Source organism: Panthera onca, chromosome D3 (assembly GCF_046562875.1).
Source record: "Panthera onca isolate mPanOnc1 chromosome D3, mPanOnc1 haplotype 2, whole genome shotgun sequence".
NCBI lineage: Eukaryota > Metazoa > Chordata > Mammalia > Carnivora > Felidae > Panthera > Panthera onca.
Genome location: NC_138350.1, coordinates 14,770,287 through 14,791,512, shown reverse-complemented (window position 1 = coordinate 14,791,512; position 21,226 = coordinate 14,770,287). Strand labels below are relative to the sequence as shown.

General features: G+C 41.8%; 1 protein-coding gene across 16 annotated transcripts in view; it reads left to right on the top strand.

The window, feature by feature from the left end:
• The window catches only part of CIT (citron rho-interacting serine/threonine kinase), a 162,206-nt gene that overhangs the window by 112,778 nt on the left and 28,202 nt on the right, over nucleotides 1-21,226 (top strand). For 13 of the 16 annotated variants that reach the window (XM_081790717.1, XM_078435727.2, XM_078435726.2 and 10 more), the window contains 5 exons: nucleotides 618-671; nucleotides 8,285-8,482; nucleotides 9,391-9,584; nucleotides 12,375-12,510; nucleotides 16,658-16,762. In XM_081790717.1, coding sequence (XP_081646843.1) covers nucleotides 618-671; nucleotides 8,285-8,482; nucleotides 9,391-9,584; nucleotides 12,375-12,510; nucleotides 16,658-16,762 — 687 coding nt within the window. Of the gene's footprint in view, nucleotides 1-617; nucleotides 672-8,284; nucleotides 8,483-9,363; nucleotides 9,585-12,374; nucleotides 12,511-16,657; nucleotides 16,763-21,226 lie in introns of all 16 variants that reach the window. The other 3 variants (XM_078435721.2, XM_078435720.1, XM_078435719.1) reach the window with 1 other exon arrangement.

The window sequence follows — 21,226 nt, the reverse complement described above, 5'->3', positions numbered from 1 at the left end:
GTCCTTGAAGGTCAACTGAACAAATGCTGCTGTTTGAGAGCAGCTCTGCCTTGGAGAAAGCCTTTCTATTTACCTCAAGGTCAATGTGGGATTTCTGAATTTCAGCAGCTTTTGATTAACAAGAAGAAAAATCCCTAGCTTGTCCTGGCTGGTGTGTGTGTGTGTGTGTGTGTGTGTGTGTGTGTGTGTGTGTGTTTGCATGCATGTGTGTGTCTCTCAGGGAGTAGCCTAGCGAGGGGTCAGCTGGAAGGAAGAGGGAAAGGTTAAGAATGGGGAGTAAACAAAGGAAAGAGAGTAAAACCTTTATCCTTTCATTTTTTTTTTCCTTTTCTTCCAAAGTCCCCAGGCATTCATATAAACATTAAGTGTATGTATACAGGGTGTGCCTGTGTGGTCTAAATAGTCGTTGTTACTAACCCAGCATCATATATTCCTGTAACTAACTTCTCATGTTTGACATGACTTGATTAATTAGTTCTTTGAAAACCAGATGTTTGGGCAGCTGCAACAATATTCTTGGCTTTCTCGGTAAATTGCTCTTTTCTTCATTTGGCCCATAGCATGTAGAATTGTACCCTCTGCTGTGAAAAATTTATAATCGACTTCTTACCTTTTAGGCACATAGAGATGAAATCCAGCGCAAATTTGACGCCCTTCGTAACAGCTGTACTGTGAGTATTAAAACTAAAGATGATTAAAATAACACGAGACTAAAACTGGCAAGGGAGAGGGGGTATCTCTTACAATATCCCTGACTGATTTTTGTTACAAACTTTCATCTTGAAGCAGTTAATGTGGTCAAACTGATTGGGAGTTTCTGAGCACCAGATAACTCCAGTTTCTTGGGTTCCTGCCAGTTTTTAAAATTCAAAACCGTTCTTCATGTTTGGGGAAGGATAGTTGGAGTGGTGGAAATAATTCTCACTGCAGAACCACTAATCGGTTTCAGTCGCTGCATTGTAAGTCCTAGGGCGGCTCCCCCTCCACCCCAGTGTAGAAGGTTCCGAAGCTGGTCCCAGCCAGACCCTGTCCAGACGCTGGAGGCAGGTAGCATCTGCAACGGCTCCTCCAGCCTGCTGCAGCTATGGAGAGGGAAGACCAGCACGTGCTGTGGACCTAGAAATTTTAAGTTCCCAATGGGCAAAATAAAAATCTAGGGCTTTTGGGGAGATATCATGTATATGGAGAGAAGTAAATTCTGCGAGCAGGTAAGTATCATGCTTAGATTATGTGATGGGGTAGGGTCAGCAGAAGCTAGGTCTGTTTTTGATTATACAAAAAGACTGAAATAAGCCCCTTTCAGAAGATAAGATGTTTTCCTTATTCAAGGTTCCACTTCCTTTATTTGGTACGGTCATCACTTTATTACCTTCTTAGTTCTCAGTCAACTTGTCTCCATTTGTAGTATTCACATCTGTGAATGTCTGGAAACCAACCCCACCCCACCCCACACATACATATTTTCTTTCTTTCTTTCTTTCTTTCTTTCTTTCTTTCTTTCTTTTCATATTTTATTGCCTTGTAATGGAACTTTTTCTTTCCTCTTTATCTACTATAAATAGGATGCTAAGTCTGGTCAGTGTATGGTTTCCCCCTTCATTTAGTTACAAAATACACACTGTAAGGACACCTGGGTAGCTTGGTCAGTTGAGCATCTGACTTTGGCTTAGGTCACGACCTCATGGTTTGTGAGTTCGAGCCCCCACATTGAGCTCACTGCTGTCAGCCTGTCAGCACAGAGCCCGATTTGGATCCTCTGTCCCCCTCTTTCTGCCCCTCCCCTGCTGTACTCTCCCAAACATAAATATATATATATTTATGTAAAAATATATATATATATATAAATATATATATATACACACACACATATCTTTTAATATGTTTAAAAAATAAAAGATATACTGTAAAGTGCATGAAGTACGCTAATCTTACAGTGCAGTTCAATGAAATTTTTACACATATGGACAACATGTAACCACAACGTGCATCAAGATCCAGAACATTTTCAACCCCCAGAAGGCTCCCTCATGCCCTCTTCTTATCATCATCCTTTGCCCCAAAGGGTGACCTCGGTTCTGTCCTCTGATACCAGAGATCACTTTGGCCAGTTCTTAAACTTCAGACAAAGGGAATCACAGAGGATGTGTTCTTTTGGGTTTAGTTTTTTTGTCTCAAGTTATCTGTGGGGTTCATCCCTGTCGTTGCATCCATCAGGAGTTTGTTCTCTTTCATTAGTATGGTGTGGTGTTGCCAGTGGATGCGTAGAACTGAAGTTTGTCTATCCATTCTCCTGCTGATGGTCATTTGGGTTACTGCCGTTAGGAACACAGTTGTGTAGAAGCACTGTTATGTAAGTCCCTTGGAGGCTGTCGACACCTGTTTCTGATGAGCATATACCCAAGAGCAGAGCAGCTAGTGGGTCATGAGATGCGCCTCTGATTGACTCTAGCAGGTACCCGGCAGATAGATTTTTGGTCTGTGGCTCCCAATGCCGATGGCTGCATCAGGGGTGGGCCTGCCTGAAAAGCATCCCCGACTTCCTCCATTCTGCCTCCCTTCCTTGAGGAGCGGATGCATTCTGTTCCTGTACTCTCGTGCCGCCACTTTTTTTAAGTCTCTTACCGTCTCAGTTTCTTATTTTGTGCAAGGGTTATTTGCTTTTATTACATACATGCTCGTAAATGATCACTGAATAAAACATAGATCATTTTATGACCGTGATTTTTTTTTATATTACTATTTTTTCCTAAAATAAGCTTGGATAGGTTTTAAATGTGTACATCGTTAATCCTTCATCTGGAGTTTTCTCTTTTTTTAGTCTTTTGGCATAACAGTTTTTTTTTTAATTGAAGTATAGTTGACACACAATATTACATTAGTTTTTGCTCTATAGCATAGTGATTCAACAACTCTATATATTATGCTCAGCTCACCACAAGTATAGTTACCATCTGTCACCGTACAACACTATTATAATACCAACTATATTCCCTATGCTGTACTTTTCATCCCCATGACTTATTCATTCCATAACTGGAAGTCTGTATCTCCCACTCTCCTTCACCAATTTTACCCGTCCCTCCACCACCCTCCCTTCTGGCAACCATCAGTTCTCTGTACTTACGGGTCTGCTTCTGCTTTTTGTTTGTTTGTCTTGTTTTTTAGATTCCTCATGTAAGTGAAATCATGTGGTACGTGTCTATCTCTGTCTGACTTATTTCACTTAACATGATCCCCTCTAGCTCCATCTGTGTTGTCACAAAATAGCATAATCTCATTCTTTATACATGGCTGAGTGATATTCCAGTGTGTATGTGTGTGTGTGTGTGTGTGTGTATGTGCGCGCGCACGCACACATGCACACATGCACATGGATGCCACATCTTCACAAAGCTTTTTTTAAAAACATCTTTATAGCTTTATTGAGGTATCATAGGAGCACAGTAACCTCAAGAGTTTTGAGATGTGTACACAACTGTGAAACCAGCTAAACAATCAAATTAATGAGCGTATCCATTACCCTCCAATGTTTCCATGTGCCCTTTGGTAAGCCTCCCTCCCCTAGATTTTTGAGTTAGAGGTTTGTTTTTTACTAGAATATGCCAATATGTAGAATGAATTTGGCTACTTTCTTTTTTTTTTAATGTTTATCTATCTTGAGAGAGAGAGAGAGCGAGCGCACATGAGCAGGGGAAGGGCAGAGAGAGAGGAAGACAGAGGATCCAAAGTAGGCTCTGTGCTGACAGCAGAGAACCCTATCTGGGGCTCAAACCTATGAACTGTGAGATCATGAGCTGAGTGAGATCATGACCTGAACCGAAGCTGGAGGCTCAACCGACTGAGCCACTCAGGCACCCTGAATTTTGTTACTTTCTCAACTTACGTAGCTTTTATATTGTCTTACTCACGTTTGCTTTTTTCTGGAGCAGTGACTTCTAATCCTTGATTTACTTAGTTCCGTCATTCTGTGGAGGAACCTTTGGGTTCTCTCCCAGTGGGAGGGGGAACCCAAAAGAGTGACCCCCCACCCACACTTAGGCTAGAGAAGCTGGGTTGTTTAGTGATCCAAACCATGCGGTCTGGTGTCAGTCAGACTGGGTTCATATTCTAAATTGGCCTCTTTGCAACCTATATGATGTTAAACTCCCAGGCCTCCATATCTTTACCTGTGAGATGGTGCTGACATTGTGTATTCTCCATTCTAATATACTGTCAGTGATAAGATGCACAAGTCATTTAATAACTGCTCTTTGGGTGCTTGGCAAGGACAGAGACAGCTGCTTAGTTCCAACATATGTTCACATTTCAGAAACAGTAGAACTTAGGAAACACTAAGTCACCGAATCAGAAATTTGGTGCTAATGCCTACCTCATGGGGGTCCTGCAAGAATTAGATGATGCATCCCGGTGCTAACACAGGTCCTGGTCCATAGAAAATGCTAAACAGTATTGGTTACTATTATTATTTTATTATATTGTATTTACGATACCATCTTTTGCTTAGGAAACGGTGTGCCCCTATAAAAAGTTTGAAAACCACCATTTTAGGACAATATTTGGTAGCAATAGATCTCTGTTCTACTTTTTCAGGTTCAACAGCTGCTTTAAAGACACTTCTGAAGGGCATGATAGATGTTCTTTTCTTACTGGCGCTGTCTCAGGTTGCCTCTGTGAGGAAATGGTATCTTTGTTACTGAATGGGAACTCCTATAATAACTGAACTGACAGGAGCTCCCAGTTAGCATCTTTTAAAAAGCTCATGAACAGTAAGATTTTCCAGCTCAGACCATTTCTATATTTTGAAGAGATTTTTAAAAAGGATTTGATCCAATCTGGCACCTAAAACCCTACCTAAGTCTGTTTTGGAGGGGAGTTGGTGGGCAAACATATGACACAGTTTTAATTATGAATCAATCTGTCAGCTATAAGATTAAAAATAAATAATATGCAAATAGCTGCCTTCAAGAAAGAACCAGACATTCCAGGAGGGCTTTAGCCCTGTGTCTGTTTAGACTGATGCTCACTATCTGACTGGTTTCTTCACCCCTAACACGCTGTTGAACATTAATGGTCTCCCTGCTGGTCTTTGCATTAGGTGTGAGAAGTAAACAGTTCTTGTTCAGAACTGTGAGATTTGCTTGAAAAGCAACAGATAACCCCACGTAGAGATATCTCTCTCCCACTCTCTGTCTTCTTTTTTGGACACTGAGAGTAGATCATTTTTTATACCCTTGGTTTCTCTTAGAACTGTACCGTGATCTCTTATTTGCAAAAAAAGGCATGTAAGAAAGCCCTGCTGGCTCCTGCGTGAGGAAGCTGTCTCCCTCATCTTACTGCTAAGGTGGAGTCAACCCTTCAGTTTCTCTTTTTCATCCTGTATCCATGGGGTTGGAAGGTTAACAGACTCATACTATAGTAAACAGATGATGTTGCCCTTGGTGTGGAGAGAATACACCCGTGGACACATAGTAGACCTAAGAATTCTCATTGCGCATTACCTGGTTCAGAATCATAGATTGCCTATTAGAATACTTTTTAATTGTTTTTTTAAGTTTATTTATTTTGAGAGAGAGAAAGAGAGTGCATCAGTGGGAGAGAGAGAGAGAGGGGGAAAGAGAGCATCCCAAGCAGGCTCTGCACTGTCCGTGCAGAGCCCAACACGGGGCTTGAACCCATGAACCTCAAGATCGTGACCTGAGCCGAAGTCGGATGCTTAACCGACTGAGCCACCAAGGCACCCCTAATACTATCACTTAATGCCACAATTCCAGGAACTCAGAATAGAGTCTCAAGCTAAACATGTGACTTAGGCGGAAAGAATATATAAAAAGTCTGAGTGAGCTAAAATGAGTGTTTGGGTGCTTCACACAAACACATAACACTCCATAACATTAAAAGCTTGACGAACAGGCAAAATAGAGACAGTAAAATATAGAACCAACAATCACAAACTGTAAGTAGAAATCGGAGATGTGAGGCCCCTTGAAAACTCGATGACAATAGGGAAATAGAAGAGTGCCTCTTAGTCCAATGGGCAGTCTCCACTGAAGTGAGAGTAATAATCTTGGCCCTTCATTGAGCTTTTCAAAGATTTCTTCTTTAGCACTTTGTAACCTATTTTGAAAGAAGAGGTAGCAGAAACGGGCTAATAATAAATTGCAGTTTTTCCCATAAATCAGAGAAAGGGAGTGGGACCCAAAGGCTTAGGTATGTTCTCAAGTGGCAAGTTAAGTTATTTGGGCAACGTATATATTCTTGTGTCGACAGATTTTCTGGGGTCTCTATGCTCTGCAAGAGGCACCGCTATAATCATTAAAATGAGCACTATCTTGGTCATTACTTTTTATCCCTTGAATTTTGTAGGCCACAGTAAAGTAGAATAGTATGCCAGAAATTCAGAACATTGGGGGTGCTTGTGTGGCTCAGTAGGTTAAGCGCCCGACTTTGGCTCAGGTCGTGATCTCGCAGTTTATGAGTTCCCGCATCGGGCTCCGTGCTGCCAGCTCGGAGCCTGGAGCCTGCTTCGGATTCTCTGTCTCCCTCTCCCTCTGCCCCTCCCCCATTCATGCTCTGTCTCTCTCTCAAAAATAAACATTAAAAAAAATAGAAACAGGGGAGGTAGTAAATATGGTATTGACCTCTGTGTCATGGATGGAGACACCAACCCCCCCGCAAAGTTCAAAATGGCTGTGTTTGTGGTTCCAGGCTCCATTTGATAGTATAGTTCCAGGTCGGCTTACCTCCGTTTTTTGGGGAGGGGAGGGAAATAAGAAGGCAGCACAGTAGTTAAATGGAGATATTTGCAGTCTAGGATGAAAACTGTCTTAAGAAATGGGTTTTACTACATGTAAGACGGAGGCCAGTGGAACTAGTGGGCATTGTTTATTCATTGTTTCTGGTTTTAGGAGATTTAACCATGTCACCAAAAGGGTGATCCAGGGATCCTTTTGAGGCATGACTGCCTACTAGGGATGACAAACTTGTAGTGTTTTCCTATTTTCTTCCCCCGGTAAAGAAGGATCTGTAGCTAAGGATCCAACCAGATAACCTTTATTCCCTGTCTTGTAGCTGACAGCGCACCTCAAACCAGTACAGTAGGAATTAACAGGGCTTTTGACATTAAAATACAAATTACTAGACCACTTACTACATTAAAAGCTTATCAGCTCAGTTAACAAAATGAAAAGCTCTGTTTTCTGAGCCGCATCGAACAAATGTGCTTAATTGATGTTCTTTAATTCTATGTGCCTGGGAAGATTTTTTTAAATTGATAATCAAAGGGGGTTAAAATAGGGAATTAGTCATGGAAACAGTGGCAACATTTCATAAACTAAGTCTACTCTAGGTTTGAAAATTGGAAGCAATAAACTGTAGGCTTCAAGGCACTTCCTTTTAATTTACTTCTTTTTGTTACGTAAAATTTAATTTACTGCCTCTGTGCCTCATTCCAACCATTATTAGAAAATTGCCCTTAAACTTTGAAAGTATTGGATATAAAAGCTCTGCAAGTGCTGATACTGAACCTCAGCAAAGAGAATAGGAAACGCCGAATGCACTGACATCGAAGTCATTCTGCCATCGAGCGGGGAAATAACTTAGCAAAGCCAGATTACATCTCTCAATAAAATGACAATTTCATATACATGCCTTCCCATTTTCTGATAGCTAACTGTATAACAAAAACCATTCAAGTGATGCCACAGTACACTATTTTCAGGATTATTCTGAGCTTCCCTTAAATTTTTTTTCTTTTGTTGCATGAAATTAAATTTATTGCCGAGATATTAAAATAACTCTTGGTGTCCTCCGGGGTCAGTCCTCCTTGATAAGAACTTATTTTGCTTTCTCAGACTATCTCCGGTTCCAGTGTCCTGTGGATGGTGCCGGGGCCATTGTAGTTTAATTAGCTGACTGTGATACCAGTCTGTTAGATGCCTTTCCTCGGCTCACATGTTCCACATCGTATTATTGTCCGTGAACCTGATCTCATTTAAAGTTTAGCCCCTTCCATACGGCAGTCACTCTTGCTTGATTTACTTTAGCCACATCTTCCAGATGGATCCTGAGTTAGAAAGAATCAGAGACTTTTCGTTTTCCCCCACGGCACGTGTGTGTCAGTGCTAAGTGGGTGGGCGTGGCCTTGGCTGCCGGGGCTGGAGAAGCAAACAGGAGTGGCCCGTGGACCGCCAGTGTCACGTAGGCTCTAAAGTCATTGGCTCTAGAAGCAGCTTCTCATTTTAAATCCACTTGCTTGATGCAGAACTGGATTCCTCTCCTCTTTTAGGTAATCACAGACCTGGAGGAGCAGCTAAACCAGCTGACCGAGGACAACGCTGAGCTCAACAACCAAAATTTCTACTTGTCCAAACAACTCGACGAGGCTTCTGGCGCCAACGATGAGATAGTACAGCTACGAAGCGAAGTGGACCATCTCCGCCGCGAGATTACGGAGAGAGAGATGCAGCTCACCAGCCAGAAGCAAGTGAGGACAGTAAATAGTGTCAGAGATCCCTGACACCCTTTGATCCCTTTACATTTTGTTTATTTTTTTTTTTAACTTTTATTCAGTTTTGAGAGACAGAGCGCGAGCAGGGGAGGGGCAGAGAGAGGGAGACACAGAATCCAAAGCAGGCTCCAGGCTCTGAGCTGTCAGCACAGAGCACAACGCGGGGCTCGAACTCACGAGCCGTGAGATCATGACCTGAGCTGACGTCGGCCGATTAACCGACTGAGCCACCCAGGCACCCCGATCCCTTTAGAATTTAGAGCAGGCACCTGGTACACCTCTCCCAAGGGATCTAAGACTGAGCCTTGTCCATTAGATGGGGGCTCTTTTTCATAGTCATGTCTACATTTTGAGGGCTTGGGGGGTTTGGAAATGTGGCTTTTAAAAGTGGGTCGTTCTTCTTAATTTTGATTTAAAAAAAGTAAAAGCAAAATAAAATGTTTTGGGACACCAGTGTGAGCCACATGACTTTTATTTTTTAAAGATTTTTTAGAGGTGGGGGAGGGGGGCGGAGATACAGGGAGAGAGAGAGAGAGAGAAAGAGAAAGAGAATCTTAAGTAGGCTCCATGCTCAGTGCAGAGCCCGACATGGGACTCGATTCCCACGACCCCACTGGGATCATGACCTGAAGCCTCCCAGGTGCCCTGGACCACTTGGAAGTGTGGTCTCTTCCCTCTGGCTTGCTTTGGGTTCTGCCGTTTACATGGTGGCAGAAATGGCCCTTTATCCATTCTTGTCCCCTTGGTTTGTAGAAGAAAAAGATAAACTGTATTTTCAGACTATAGTTAGAAACTTGTGCTTTTTCTGACACTGATCCAACAAAAGTAACATCCAGGAAATCCTCATTTGATACAAGGCACAACTGAGTGGTACTGATTTGCAGACGATGGAGGCTCTGAAGACCACTTGCACGATGCTGGAAGAACAGGTCATGGACCTGGAGGCCCTAAACGACGAACTGCTGGAAAAAGAGCGTCAGTGGGAGGCGTGGAGGAGTGTCCTTGGTGACGAGAAGTCCCAGTTTGAGTGTCGGGTTCGAGAGTTACAGAGGATGCTGGACACCGAGAAGCAGAGCAGGTGGGACTTCCTGTTTGTAGAAAGCCAGTGACCGGCAGCTTCACCAGGACCACCTGAGCGTTGCGAACAGGGTGCCCACCGGTCCCAGCTTGCTCAGGACCGAGTGAAGTTTCTAGGATACAAGACTTTCCGTGTTAAAGCTGGGAGACCCTTGGACAACCCAGGGTGGGTGGGTCATCCTAGTGGTAAGTGTGGTCAGTGTCACTTGGATTCTGGGGTAGTAACTAGTAGCTGGTGTCCTTTTGCTCTGTGTAGAGGCCTACAAGTCAGAGCAGGGCAAATATCTCAGTCCTCTCTTTGCAGAAACTTCTTCCTCAGGTTTGTTATCATTGTGACCGCATGGCAAGACTATGACCATTTTAATCCTGCTCATGTGTAAAGCTAGTCACCCATCTATACTAGGGTTACTCAGTCTTGGCACCATTGACCGTTTGGCCCAGATAATCTTTTGTTGTGGGGGCCGTCCTGCATGTTGTCAAACGGGAGCCTCATCCCTGGTTTTACCCACCACGTGCCAGTAGCAACCCTTCCTCAAATTGTGACACCTAAAACGTCTCCAGACATTGTCCAGTGTCTCCCGAGGGGCAAAATCACCCTTGGCTGAGAACAGCTTCTCTACAAGAATAGTTAAAAAAACCTTTTTTTTTTTTTTAATATTTACTTATTTTTGAGAAAGAGAGAGACTAAATGTGAGCATGGGAGGGGCGGAGAGAGAGGGAGACACAGAATCCGAAGCAGGCTCCAGGCTCCGAGCTGTCAGCACAGAGCCCAGCACGGGGCTCCAACCTACAGACCACAAGATCATGATCTGAGCCGAAGTCGGACGCCCCACAGACTGAGCCACCCAGGTGCCCCTACAAGAATAATTTTTTTGTTTCTTGGTAGGAAATATAATAATAAATAATAATAATAATAATAATAATAATAAGTTCAAACAGTATCTTTTCTCTGCCACTTTCGCTTCCATAGTCCCCTGGCATAGAATCCCCTTTCCGCTGGGGCTGTGATCCTGCAGGTCATATACTTCCTAGCCCTAGGGGGTGCCATCCACACGGAAGACATTGTAGATGTGAAGATTGCTTATGACAGTGTTACAGCTCTTGGCAGGAAAGTGTTTTGGTCTAACAAAATGGGCATATTATGACAGTTTACCAACAGATAGAAATAAATGGTCTTGAGGAATAGGTCCCATTTTCCAGCATGCACAGAGGCACAGTGTGCTGGCTGGAGTTAGCCCCATGATGTCATGTCTGCACAACGGAATTGTGTCCGTCCTTCATAACCTCACTAGTGTCACCTTCCTCTGAAACTGACTTTCCTGGGACCCTCTGAACTCCTTAAGCAAGATACAGTAGGCATGGAAATGTCACTCGTTTAGTTGGACTCCATCAGACTCATTTGGGTATTTTCCCACATTTACTGGGACGTACTAGATTCAACCAAATGTGTCGGATGTTTAATCTACGCCAAGTCAGTCAAACTAGAAAAGATTAGAGGCAAAAGATGAGACCCTTAAGTTTCAAGAGGCACTGGTAGAAATACTAAGGTTTTTCGACATCCTTCCTCTCAGGGTATTTGCTGCTGTGAGGGGCTGCTGGTTTAAGACCTCCTATTCTTGTTTACCCTGAGTCCTCATGGTACATTCTGGTTGCTTTCACGCAGACACCCCCCCCCCTCCCCCGCCCCCGCTCTTACCTTCAAGTGAAGCTCTTATCGGAGCTGTTTCTAGAGTCCCTCAGAGATAATTTTGAGGGTCGGGAGCTGGCTTCAGCATCAGGAAACACACAACTACTCATGGAAGGTATAATTACAGGCTGTGCTCAGGAAGACATTTCATGTATACTTTCGGGGGCACTTGTGAAAGAGCTTGGCTTTTCCTTCCCCCCCTTCCCCATTTTGATGTTACATGGGATACAGAGATGAGTGAAGAGAATTCTTAATTCTTGTCCTCAAGAGGCAAGTTTCGCAGAGAAGATGAATTATGCATTCAGATATTTACCACCTCAAAATAGAGAGCAGGGCGTTCCAGGAGAGCAGTATGCTTATGCTCTGGAATACAGAGCAAGGAGAACTTCCTTGCAACAGGAGTAATTGAGCAAGGTTTTATGGAGGACATGGCCTTTTGAGTTTAATCCTTGAAGGCTGAGTAAGATTTGGGTTTGCAGGGGAGGGGAGGAGAGTGCTGGCCAGTGGAGGAGACTGTAGAAGCCCAGATATGGAAGTAGCAAAGCACAAGACCTAAAATAGGGAAAGGCAGCAATTTTTCTAGTTTTCTTCTAGTTTTTCTATTCTCTAACCTTATTTACAGATATATTAATCATATTTGAGTTTCCCTAATAAGCACCCAAAACAATTAATTTACTGCATATGCTTAAAGGAGAGGAAATGTTTGCTCCATTGGGTCTCCCGTGGTCCTCTGCACCCTGGTCCTTCGGTGGGACCTCATTTCCTTTCCAGTCCCATGGGAGGCTGTGCCAGTCTTGCTATCCTATCAGTCCAGTTGCTTTTGGAAAAATTTCCGCTTCAACCTCCAAGTGAGTACTAACAGGAACTTTACCTGTTAAGAGTATTTTTACCCAAGACCTAAAATGGGTCAAATCTTCGCTCTGTAAGCAGTGACAAAGCAAGACAGAATTTGGAACTTGGAATCGGGATTGGGCATCTATCCAGCCCGCAGCCTGTTCGGTTGCTTATTGGAATTAGAGATGGGCCCCCTTCCTTTTTCTAGATGGTGATGGTGGAGCTTGGTGATGGTGGGGCTTCTGAAACAGGCCTGTGCTTTTCCGGCAGGGCGAGGGCCGATCAGCGGATCACTGAGTCCCGCCAGGTGGTGGAGCTGGCGGTGAAGGAGCACAAGGCTGAGATTCTCGCTCTGCAGCAGGCCCTCAAAGAGCAGAAGCTAAAAGCCGAGAGCCTCTCTGACAAGGTCAGTGCCCATCCCTTTCCTTTTAGGAGAACGATTTCATCTCCATCTTTTAGAAGGTGTGCTCGACACAAATTCAGGTGCAGTCCGTGGTCCACATATTTCACAAACATAAATTCACTCAGTCCTGTAAAGCCTTGGGATTATGGTCCACCATTGGACATCCTTGGTTGGCGATAGCTTGGGAGGTGTGGCGGGGACTGGGGTGTCACAGTCAGCCAGTGACTTCTTTCACATCTGCCTGTCTGGGCCCCCTGAGGTCCAGATTTTGATCTGGGCACACAGCTCTTGTTTTCTGGCAACTGGTTTCTGGATTTAAGTTGTGGATTGATTGCTGGATTTAATGTCAAGCATCGGAAAGTGCTCAGTGACAAGAACGAATGCTCCTTCCATTGTTGCAGTAACAGGCAGCCGGGCCTTTCTGTGCTCCGAGTCCAGGGACACGATAGGCTCTGACGGCCACACTGGCACACAGTATTTCACACTGGAAATACACATGTCCTGTCCATTTAGCACGCCATATTAATGTTCACAGAGCAAGGTACCAGTGTTCTGGAGACTTATCTAAGTCTTGAAACAGATTTTGAATAGATGCCCCAATGTTACAGATAACAAAAGTGACGATCAAAGAGATTTCATGTATATACCCAGGCTCTCACATGTGCTCTTTCTCTCTCTCTCTCTCTCTCTCTCTCTCTCTCTCTGTCACACACACACACTCAAAGCAGTAATCTAAAATTTGTATTCTGTATAACTCTTTGTTATTTTGTGATTGTAAAAATAACCATTTGAGGTCATTGTGGCAGATCTAGAAACCATAGAAAAGTAAAGGAGAAAATGACTGGCAATAGAACCACTGTTCTATTGGTGAATTTATTTGTGGCTTTTCCTTTGCATAATATGTTTATGCATACATATGTTTTTACAAATTTAGATTCTTACTATGTAAGCAGCTTTGCATATTTAAAAAAAAAAAAACCTATAACTAGGGGCTTTTCCTGAGTTACTGAATGTTTTTTGAACATTTAGTTCTAAAAAACCCCTAAACAACAACACAGAGGTACCTTTTTTTTTTTTTTAATTTATTTTTTCACTTACATCCAAGTTAGCATATAGTAAAAAATGATTTCAGGAGTAGAGTCCTTAGTGACCCTTACCCATTTGCCCATCCTCCCCGCCCCCTCCCACGATCCCTCCAATAACCCTCTGTTCTCCATATTTAAGAGTCTCTTATGTTTTGTCCCCCTCCCTGTTTTTATATTGTTTTTGCTTCCCTTCCCTTTTATTCATCTGTTTTGTATCTTAAAATCCTCATATGAGTGAGGATGTCTTTCTCTGACTGATTTTGCTTAGCATAATACCCTCTAGTTCCACCCACATAGTTGCAAATGGAAAGATTTCATTCTTTTTTATTGTCGAGTAATACTCCATTGTGTGTGTGTGTCTGTGTGTGTGTATGTGTATATATATATATACCACATCTTCTTTATCCATTCATCCATCGATGGACATTTGGGCTCTTTGCATACTTTGGCTATTGTTGATAGTGCTGCTATAAACAGGGGGTGCATGTGCCCCTTTGAAACAGCACACCTGTATCCTGTGGATAAATACCTAGTAGTGCAATTGCTGGGATGTAAGGTAGTTCTATTTTTAATTTTTGAGGAACCTCCATACTGTTTTCCAGAGTGGCTGCACCAGCTTGCATTCCCACCAACAATGCAAAAGAGATCCTCTTTCTCCGCATCCTCGTCAACATCTGTCATTGCCTGAGTTGTTAATGTTAGCCACTCTGACAGGTGTGAGGTGCTATCTCATTGTTGTTTTGATTTGTATTTCCCTGATGATGAGTGATGGGCATTTTTTCATGTGTCAGTTGGCCATCTGGATGTCTTTGGAGAAGTGTCTATTAATGGTCTTTTGCCCATTTCTTCACTGGACTATTTGTTTTTTGGGTGTGGAGTTTGATAAGTTCTTTATAGATTTTGGATACTAACCCTTTATCTGATATATCGTTTGCAAATATCTTCTCCCATTCTGTCAGTCGCCTTTTAGTTTTGCTGATTGTTTCCTTCACTGTGCAGAAGTTTTTTATTTTGATGAGGTACAAAGAGTTCATTTTTGCTTTTGTTTCCCTTACCTCTGGAGACGTGTTGAGTAAGAAGTTGCTGCGGCCAAGGTCAAAGAGGTTTTGCCTGCTTTCTCCTCTAGGATTTTGATGGCTTCAAAAGGATGTCTTATGTTTAGCTCTTTCATCCATTTTGAGTTTATTTTTGTGTATGGTGTAAGAAAGTGGTCCAGGTTCATTCTTCTGCATGTCGCTGTCCAGTTTTCCCAGCACCACCTGCTGAAGAGACTGCCTTTATTCCATTGGATATTCTTTCCTGCTTTGTCAAAGAGTAGTTGGCCATATGTTTGTGGGTCCATTTCTGGGTTCTCTATTCTGTTCCATTGATCTGAGTGTCTGTTCTTGTGCCAGTACCATACTGTCTTGATGATTACAACTTTGTAGTATAGCTTGAAGTCTGGGATTGTGATGCCTCCTGCTTTGGTTTTCTTCAAGATTGCTCTGGTTATTCGGGGTCTTTTCTGGTTCCACACAGGTTTTAGGATTGTTTGTTCTAGCTCTGTGAAGAATGCTGGTGTTATTTTGATAGCGGTTGCATTGAATATGTAGATTGCTTTGGGTAGTATCAACATTTTAACAATATTTGTTCTTCCTGTCCAGGAGCATGGAATCTTTTTTCATTTTTTTATGTCTTCTTCAATTTCTTTCATAAGCTTTCTATAGTTTTCAGTGTATAGATTTTTCGACAAAAATACCTTTTTAAATCATTCCACTTGTGTGGGAACTTTGAGCTTCTTTCAGCTTTTTGCCATTATACATAACACTATCATGAACATAAACTTTGTGGATATCCATGATTTTTTCTTATAGAAATAAAATTTCATAGAAATAAAATGATTGGATTCAAGGCTAGAGCTTGCCCCTCAGGAACACTCTGGAGTTCCTCGATACTGGCTTACTTTTTTTTTTTAACCCGTGAGGAAACAAAATGTAGTATTTAGCGGTAAATGAACCTTTTTGTGTTTAACTTGAATATTTTTTTCTACTTAACTGTTCCTAGAGGACTCTGTAGCAAAGTTTTCCCATCCTTTATGACCCTAGACATTGATATGATCTTTTATTATTAAAAAAATTTTTTTTCAATGTTATTTATTTTTGAGAGAGAGAGAGAGACAGAGACTGTGAGTGCGGGAAGGGCAGAGAGAGAGAGAGAGGGAGACACAGAATCCGAAGCAGGCTCAAGGCTCCGAGCTGTCAGCACAGAGCCCGATGCGGGGCTCGAACTCATGAACTGTGAGATCGTGACCTGAGCTGAAGTTGTATGCCTAACCAACTGAGCCACCCAGATGCCCCAATACAATCTTTTCTTTTTTTTTTTTTAATTTTTTTAATGTTTATTCATTTTTGAGACACAGAGAGAGACAGAGCATGAGCAGGGAAGGGGCAGAGAGAGAGGGAGACACAGAATCTGAAGCAGGCTCCAGGCTCTGAGCTGTCAGCACAGAGCCTGACGCAGGGCTCGAATTCATGAACTGCGAGATCATGACCTGAGCCAAAGTCGGATGCTCAACCGACTGAGCCACCCAGGCGCCCCAATACAATCTTTTCTTGATGACTGTAATTCAGGAAGAATAATTCTTCTCCATACCTCTCTTACCGAAAATATCATGTGACAAAGCAGTCATTGTGTATAGGTCTATTTATGGTCAGTCTCCCACTTTGTGACTGTTTGTAAGATTCTTGAGAGACTTTGTCCATTCTTTCATCACAAGAGCCCAATATAATGCTGTGCAATAGTAAGTATTCAGCATTTGATAGTTTAATTAAATTCAGCCAAGGTGATCATCCTTGTCCTCGAACTTGTCATAGTTACTTATGCATCCCTTAGCAATAATCCCATCCCCGTACAAGGCTTATCTGCAACATGGACCTTTGTGATACTATACTTTTAGAAAACAACATTTATATTCTGATCTTCAGAACTTGATTCTTTACATGTGAAGCTTTATGGAAATTTTCAAAAGTCATTCGCATCTAGCATTTCTAAATATGATCTCATGGCCAATTTTTCCAAATGCCCAGCTCAATGATCTGGAGAAGAAACATGCCATGCTTGAAATGAACGCCCGAAGTTTACAGCAGAAACTGGAGACTGAACGGGAGCTCAAACAGAGGCTTCTGGAAGAGGTGAGTGTGAAACACCTGGGAAATGGAGCCAGGTGGACTTTTGAAGATGAAAATTTGTTGTGTTTAGATGGTCAGATCCATATTAGATGTTCAATCTTTGAAGTTGGAATTTTCAAGGAGAAGTAAGGTGGTCACTTAATACCTTTTTGAAGGTATTTAACAGGCTCAAAGAATGTGTCACAAAGGCTAGATGGCCTTTGTCACTTGTGTCCTCTCACATAGTGCTTAATAGAACATAGAGCACAGAAGAGTATGTGCCCCATGGAAGCTTATTAAATATACAGGTGACTGAATATTGAGTTAAATTGTTCTTTTAGAGTTAATATCTAAAGTATATTAAGTTTTCAGGCTGGTAGAACATCCATGCAAATTAGCTTCATGCACAGGGCAGAGACTTGACCAGATTGTGTTGAGTACCAAATTTCATGAAGACTTTTGAACATTCATTTAACTCCATTAAAAAAAAAAAAAATTATGTCCTGCCTTTGAGACATAGAATGAAAAGCTCAAATTGACCTTCTGAACCCATCCCTTACATTATTTCCTGGACCTTTTAACAGAATTCTGAAAATGTCTATTTAAGTTGCTGACGATGTCCTGATCCCAACCAAAGCCCTATATGTTGGATCACCGACGACTCTGTTTTGTTCACTAGAATTGACCAACCAGGACATACATGCTTTGTAAAGATATTTAATGAGAAATGAGATTCCAAGATGGTTTTGTTTAACCCATAGTGAGCCAGATAGTTCAGTTAACCAGATTACCTGTTCTCATTAGTTGAGGTTTTATTATGATATGTGCTGATAGAAATAATATTGCTAAACTATCAACTTGGGAAAATGTGGTGAAAATTTTGCAGGTGAGAATAAAATACCTTACAGAATGATACTTTAAAAAACATGGGTGGGCGTTTGGGAGAGGTCTGGAGGTGGATGCTGGCAAGGGTTGCGTAACCACGTGAATGTCCTTAGTGCCACTGAACTGTGCACTTACAAATGGTTAAAACGGTAAATTTTATGCGTATTGTACCGCAATAAAGGTTTTTAAAATAAAATTAGGTATATCTCAATATATCCTGAGTGGAAGGCTCACCAAAGGCAGCATTAAGAACACTATAATACAAATTTAAAAATCTACCTGGTGGTCAAGTAGAGAATGATGGTCTTTTATCTGGAATGAATAGGCAATGTCCCTGCTTTAGGCACATGTTGGAAACAGAACGGAAATAATCAATGATCTCGCCCGTCCTATTTTCCTTCCGAGGAAGGAGAGCTGGCTCTGACAGCTCAATACTTTGGTCCAGGGTTACATGGTGAGTCAGTGACAAGGCTTGGAATAGCATGCTGGGATCCTGATTCAGTCCCCTCTTTCTCACTTGTAAACGACATGAGAACATTTCCAGCTTCCCAGTCTGTACTTCACAGATAGATTGCTGAGCACAGACATCTGGCTGACACTGAGTTTGAGGCAGATTTTACTGACACTTGAAACCATTATGAAACAAAGAATGATATTTATCGTCCAGAATGTGGCTAGGATCCCTGGTCGTGGTGTGCACTTTGTAAGCATGTGACCAAGGGCTTAACCTAAGTTTGCTCTATATGTATATACATACATATAATTATATATATAATTGTTTTAATGTAAGTGCCTGGTTAATCCTCACTGCAACGAAAATATAAAACATTTTCATCATCTAAAAAAGTTCCTCATCCCCCTTCTAGTCCATACCTTCCGGGTCTGGCCCCAGGTACCCGCTGACTTGCTTTTTGTCACTATAGATAGTTTTTTTGTTTTTGTTTTGTTTTTGTTTTTTTCCTAGAATCTCATAGAAGTGGAGTTATACTCTGTATACTCTTGTATCTGGATTCTTTAGTTTAGTTGAACATGCTTATGTGATTTATTGATGTTGATGAATGTATTAGCCGTTCATTGCTTTTTATTGCTAAGCAGTAATTCATTGTATGGGTATACCATCATTTATCCATTCACCTGTTAATGAACCTTTGAATAGTTGTCATTTTTTTAGTTATTATACATAAATCTATGAAAAATGGTGTCCAAGTCTTCGTGTGGCAGTTCTGACCCCATAACAGTATTGTTTTGCCTTTCTAGTGCATATATTACAGTATCACATTGTGGTTTTAACTTACGTTTCTTTAATGAGTGATGATAAACATCTTTCCACATATTTGTCATTCATATATCTTCTTTTGGGAAGTGTAAATTCAAATCTTTTGGGTAGTTACTTCCAAGTAAAGTTGTTTTTTGTTTTTTTTTAATGGGAGAGAGAGTGAACACATATGCCTGCAGGGGAGAAGGGCAGAGAGAGAGAGACAGAGAGAATCTTAAGCAGGCTCCACATTTAGTGCAGAGCCTAGCACTGGGCTCTATCCCATGCCGCTGGATCACAACCTGAGCTGAAATCAAGAGTCAGAAGCTCTGGATCAACGAACTAAGCTGCCCAGATACGCCCCCACCCCCCGAGGAAAATTTTTAAAGAATTCTTGATAATAACCCTTTGCCACATGTATGGATGGTGAATCTTTCACCCACTCTATAGCTTGCCTTGTCTTTTCAAACAGTATCTTTCAAAGAGCAAATGCTCTTAATTTTGGGGAAGTTAAATTTATCAGTTTTTAAAATGGATTATGTTTTCTGTGTCCTATTTAAGAAAACTATGCTTCTGCTAGGAATTTACCCAAGGGATACAGGAGTGCTGATGCATAGGGGCACATGTACCCCCAATGTTTATAGCAGCACTTTAAACAATAGCCAAATTATGGAAAGAGCCTAAATGTCCATCAACTGATGAATGGATAAAGGAGATGTGGTTTATATATACAATGGAATACTACTTGGCAAAGAGAAAGAATGAAATCTGGCCATTTGCAGCAACGTGGATGGAACTGGAGGGTATTGTGCTAATAAGTGAAATAAGTCAGTCAGAGAAAGATACCATATGTTTTCACTCATATGTGGATCTTGAGAAACTTAACAGAAGACCATGGGGGAGGGGAAGGGGAAAAGAAAAAGTTACAGAGAGGGAGAGGGGCGAACCATAAGAGACTCTTGGATACTGAGAACAAACTGAGGGTTGATGGGGGGTGGGGGGGATGGGAAAGTGGGTGATGGGCATTGAGGAGGGCACCTGTTGGGATGAGCACTGGGTGTTGTATGGAAACCACTTTGACAATAAATTATATCTATAAAAAAAGAAAATTATGCTTATCCTAAAGTCAAAGATATTATTTTCTCTATTTTCTCCTAGAAGTTTTCTAGTTTTAGCTTTTATTTGTAGGTCTAGGATGTCTTTCGAGTTAATTTTTACGTATGGCAGGAGAGCAGAGGTTCACTTTTTTCCATAGAGCTATTCTGTTACTCCAGTACCATCTGTTGAGAAGACTCTCTTTTCCTCACTACATTTTCTTGACACCTTTGTCAAAAAGCTATCTATGTGTCTAGATGTCATGTCTTGATTTCAAGATATGTTAAAACATGTCTTTTTTTAAATGTTTATTTGACGTTTTTATTTATTTTTGAGACAGAGACAAAGCATGAGCAGGGGAGGGGCAGAGAGAGAGGGAGACAGAATCTGAAGCAGGCTCCAGGCTCTGAGCTGTCAGCACAGAGCCCAACGTGGGGCTTGAACTCATGAGCTGTGAGATCATGACCTGAGCTGAAGTTGTACGCTCAACCGACTGAGCCACCCAGGCGCTCCTAGCATGTCTTTTTTTAAATTGTGATATGTGTACTCTTTAATCCCCATCCCCTATTTCTCCCATCCCCTCACTTACCTCCCCTCTAGTTACCATCAGTTTGTCTTCCATACTTAAATAGTCTGTTTCATGGTTTGTCTCTCTCTTTTTTGTCTTTGCTTGTTTGTCGTCTTCTTAAGTTAACCATATCCTCTTCATTAGGTATAGAGACTTGTAAGTGGGGCCAGAATCACAGTCTCAGGGTTGGAAAGAAGTTGTTTTTTGTTTTTGTTTTTGTTTTTTTTATGTCACAGAACCCAAATTTCCAGCCCTTGTTCCATTGTTCCCTTCATCCCTGGCCCTGGCAGACTTTGCTAATGGATCTTTCTCCCAGATTTCCTCCTGGACCCAAAATGGCTTCAGAAACTTTTTTTGACATGACATTCAATAGCTACTATCAGGCTGTCAGAGGTAATGCCAGAGGTGAAAGTCCATTTGCTAATCCTGGTCAAATTAACCTCCTGTCCAAGGCAGAGAATCCCTTCCCCAACATTCCTCACTGGTGCGCCTGGTTGAACCTCTGCCTGAGTACATGTGCCTTTGGATATCCTGACCCATTTTTTCAACAACTTTAATTCTTAGAAAGTTCTGTCTTATTTTGAACTAAAGCCTATAACTTCCAACCACTGGTTCTGTTTCATTGAAACATTTGAGTCTGGTATTTCCACCTAAAATAGAGTAATACCAAATAATAATCAAATTA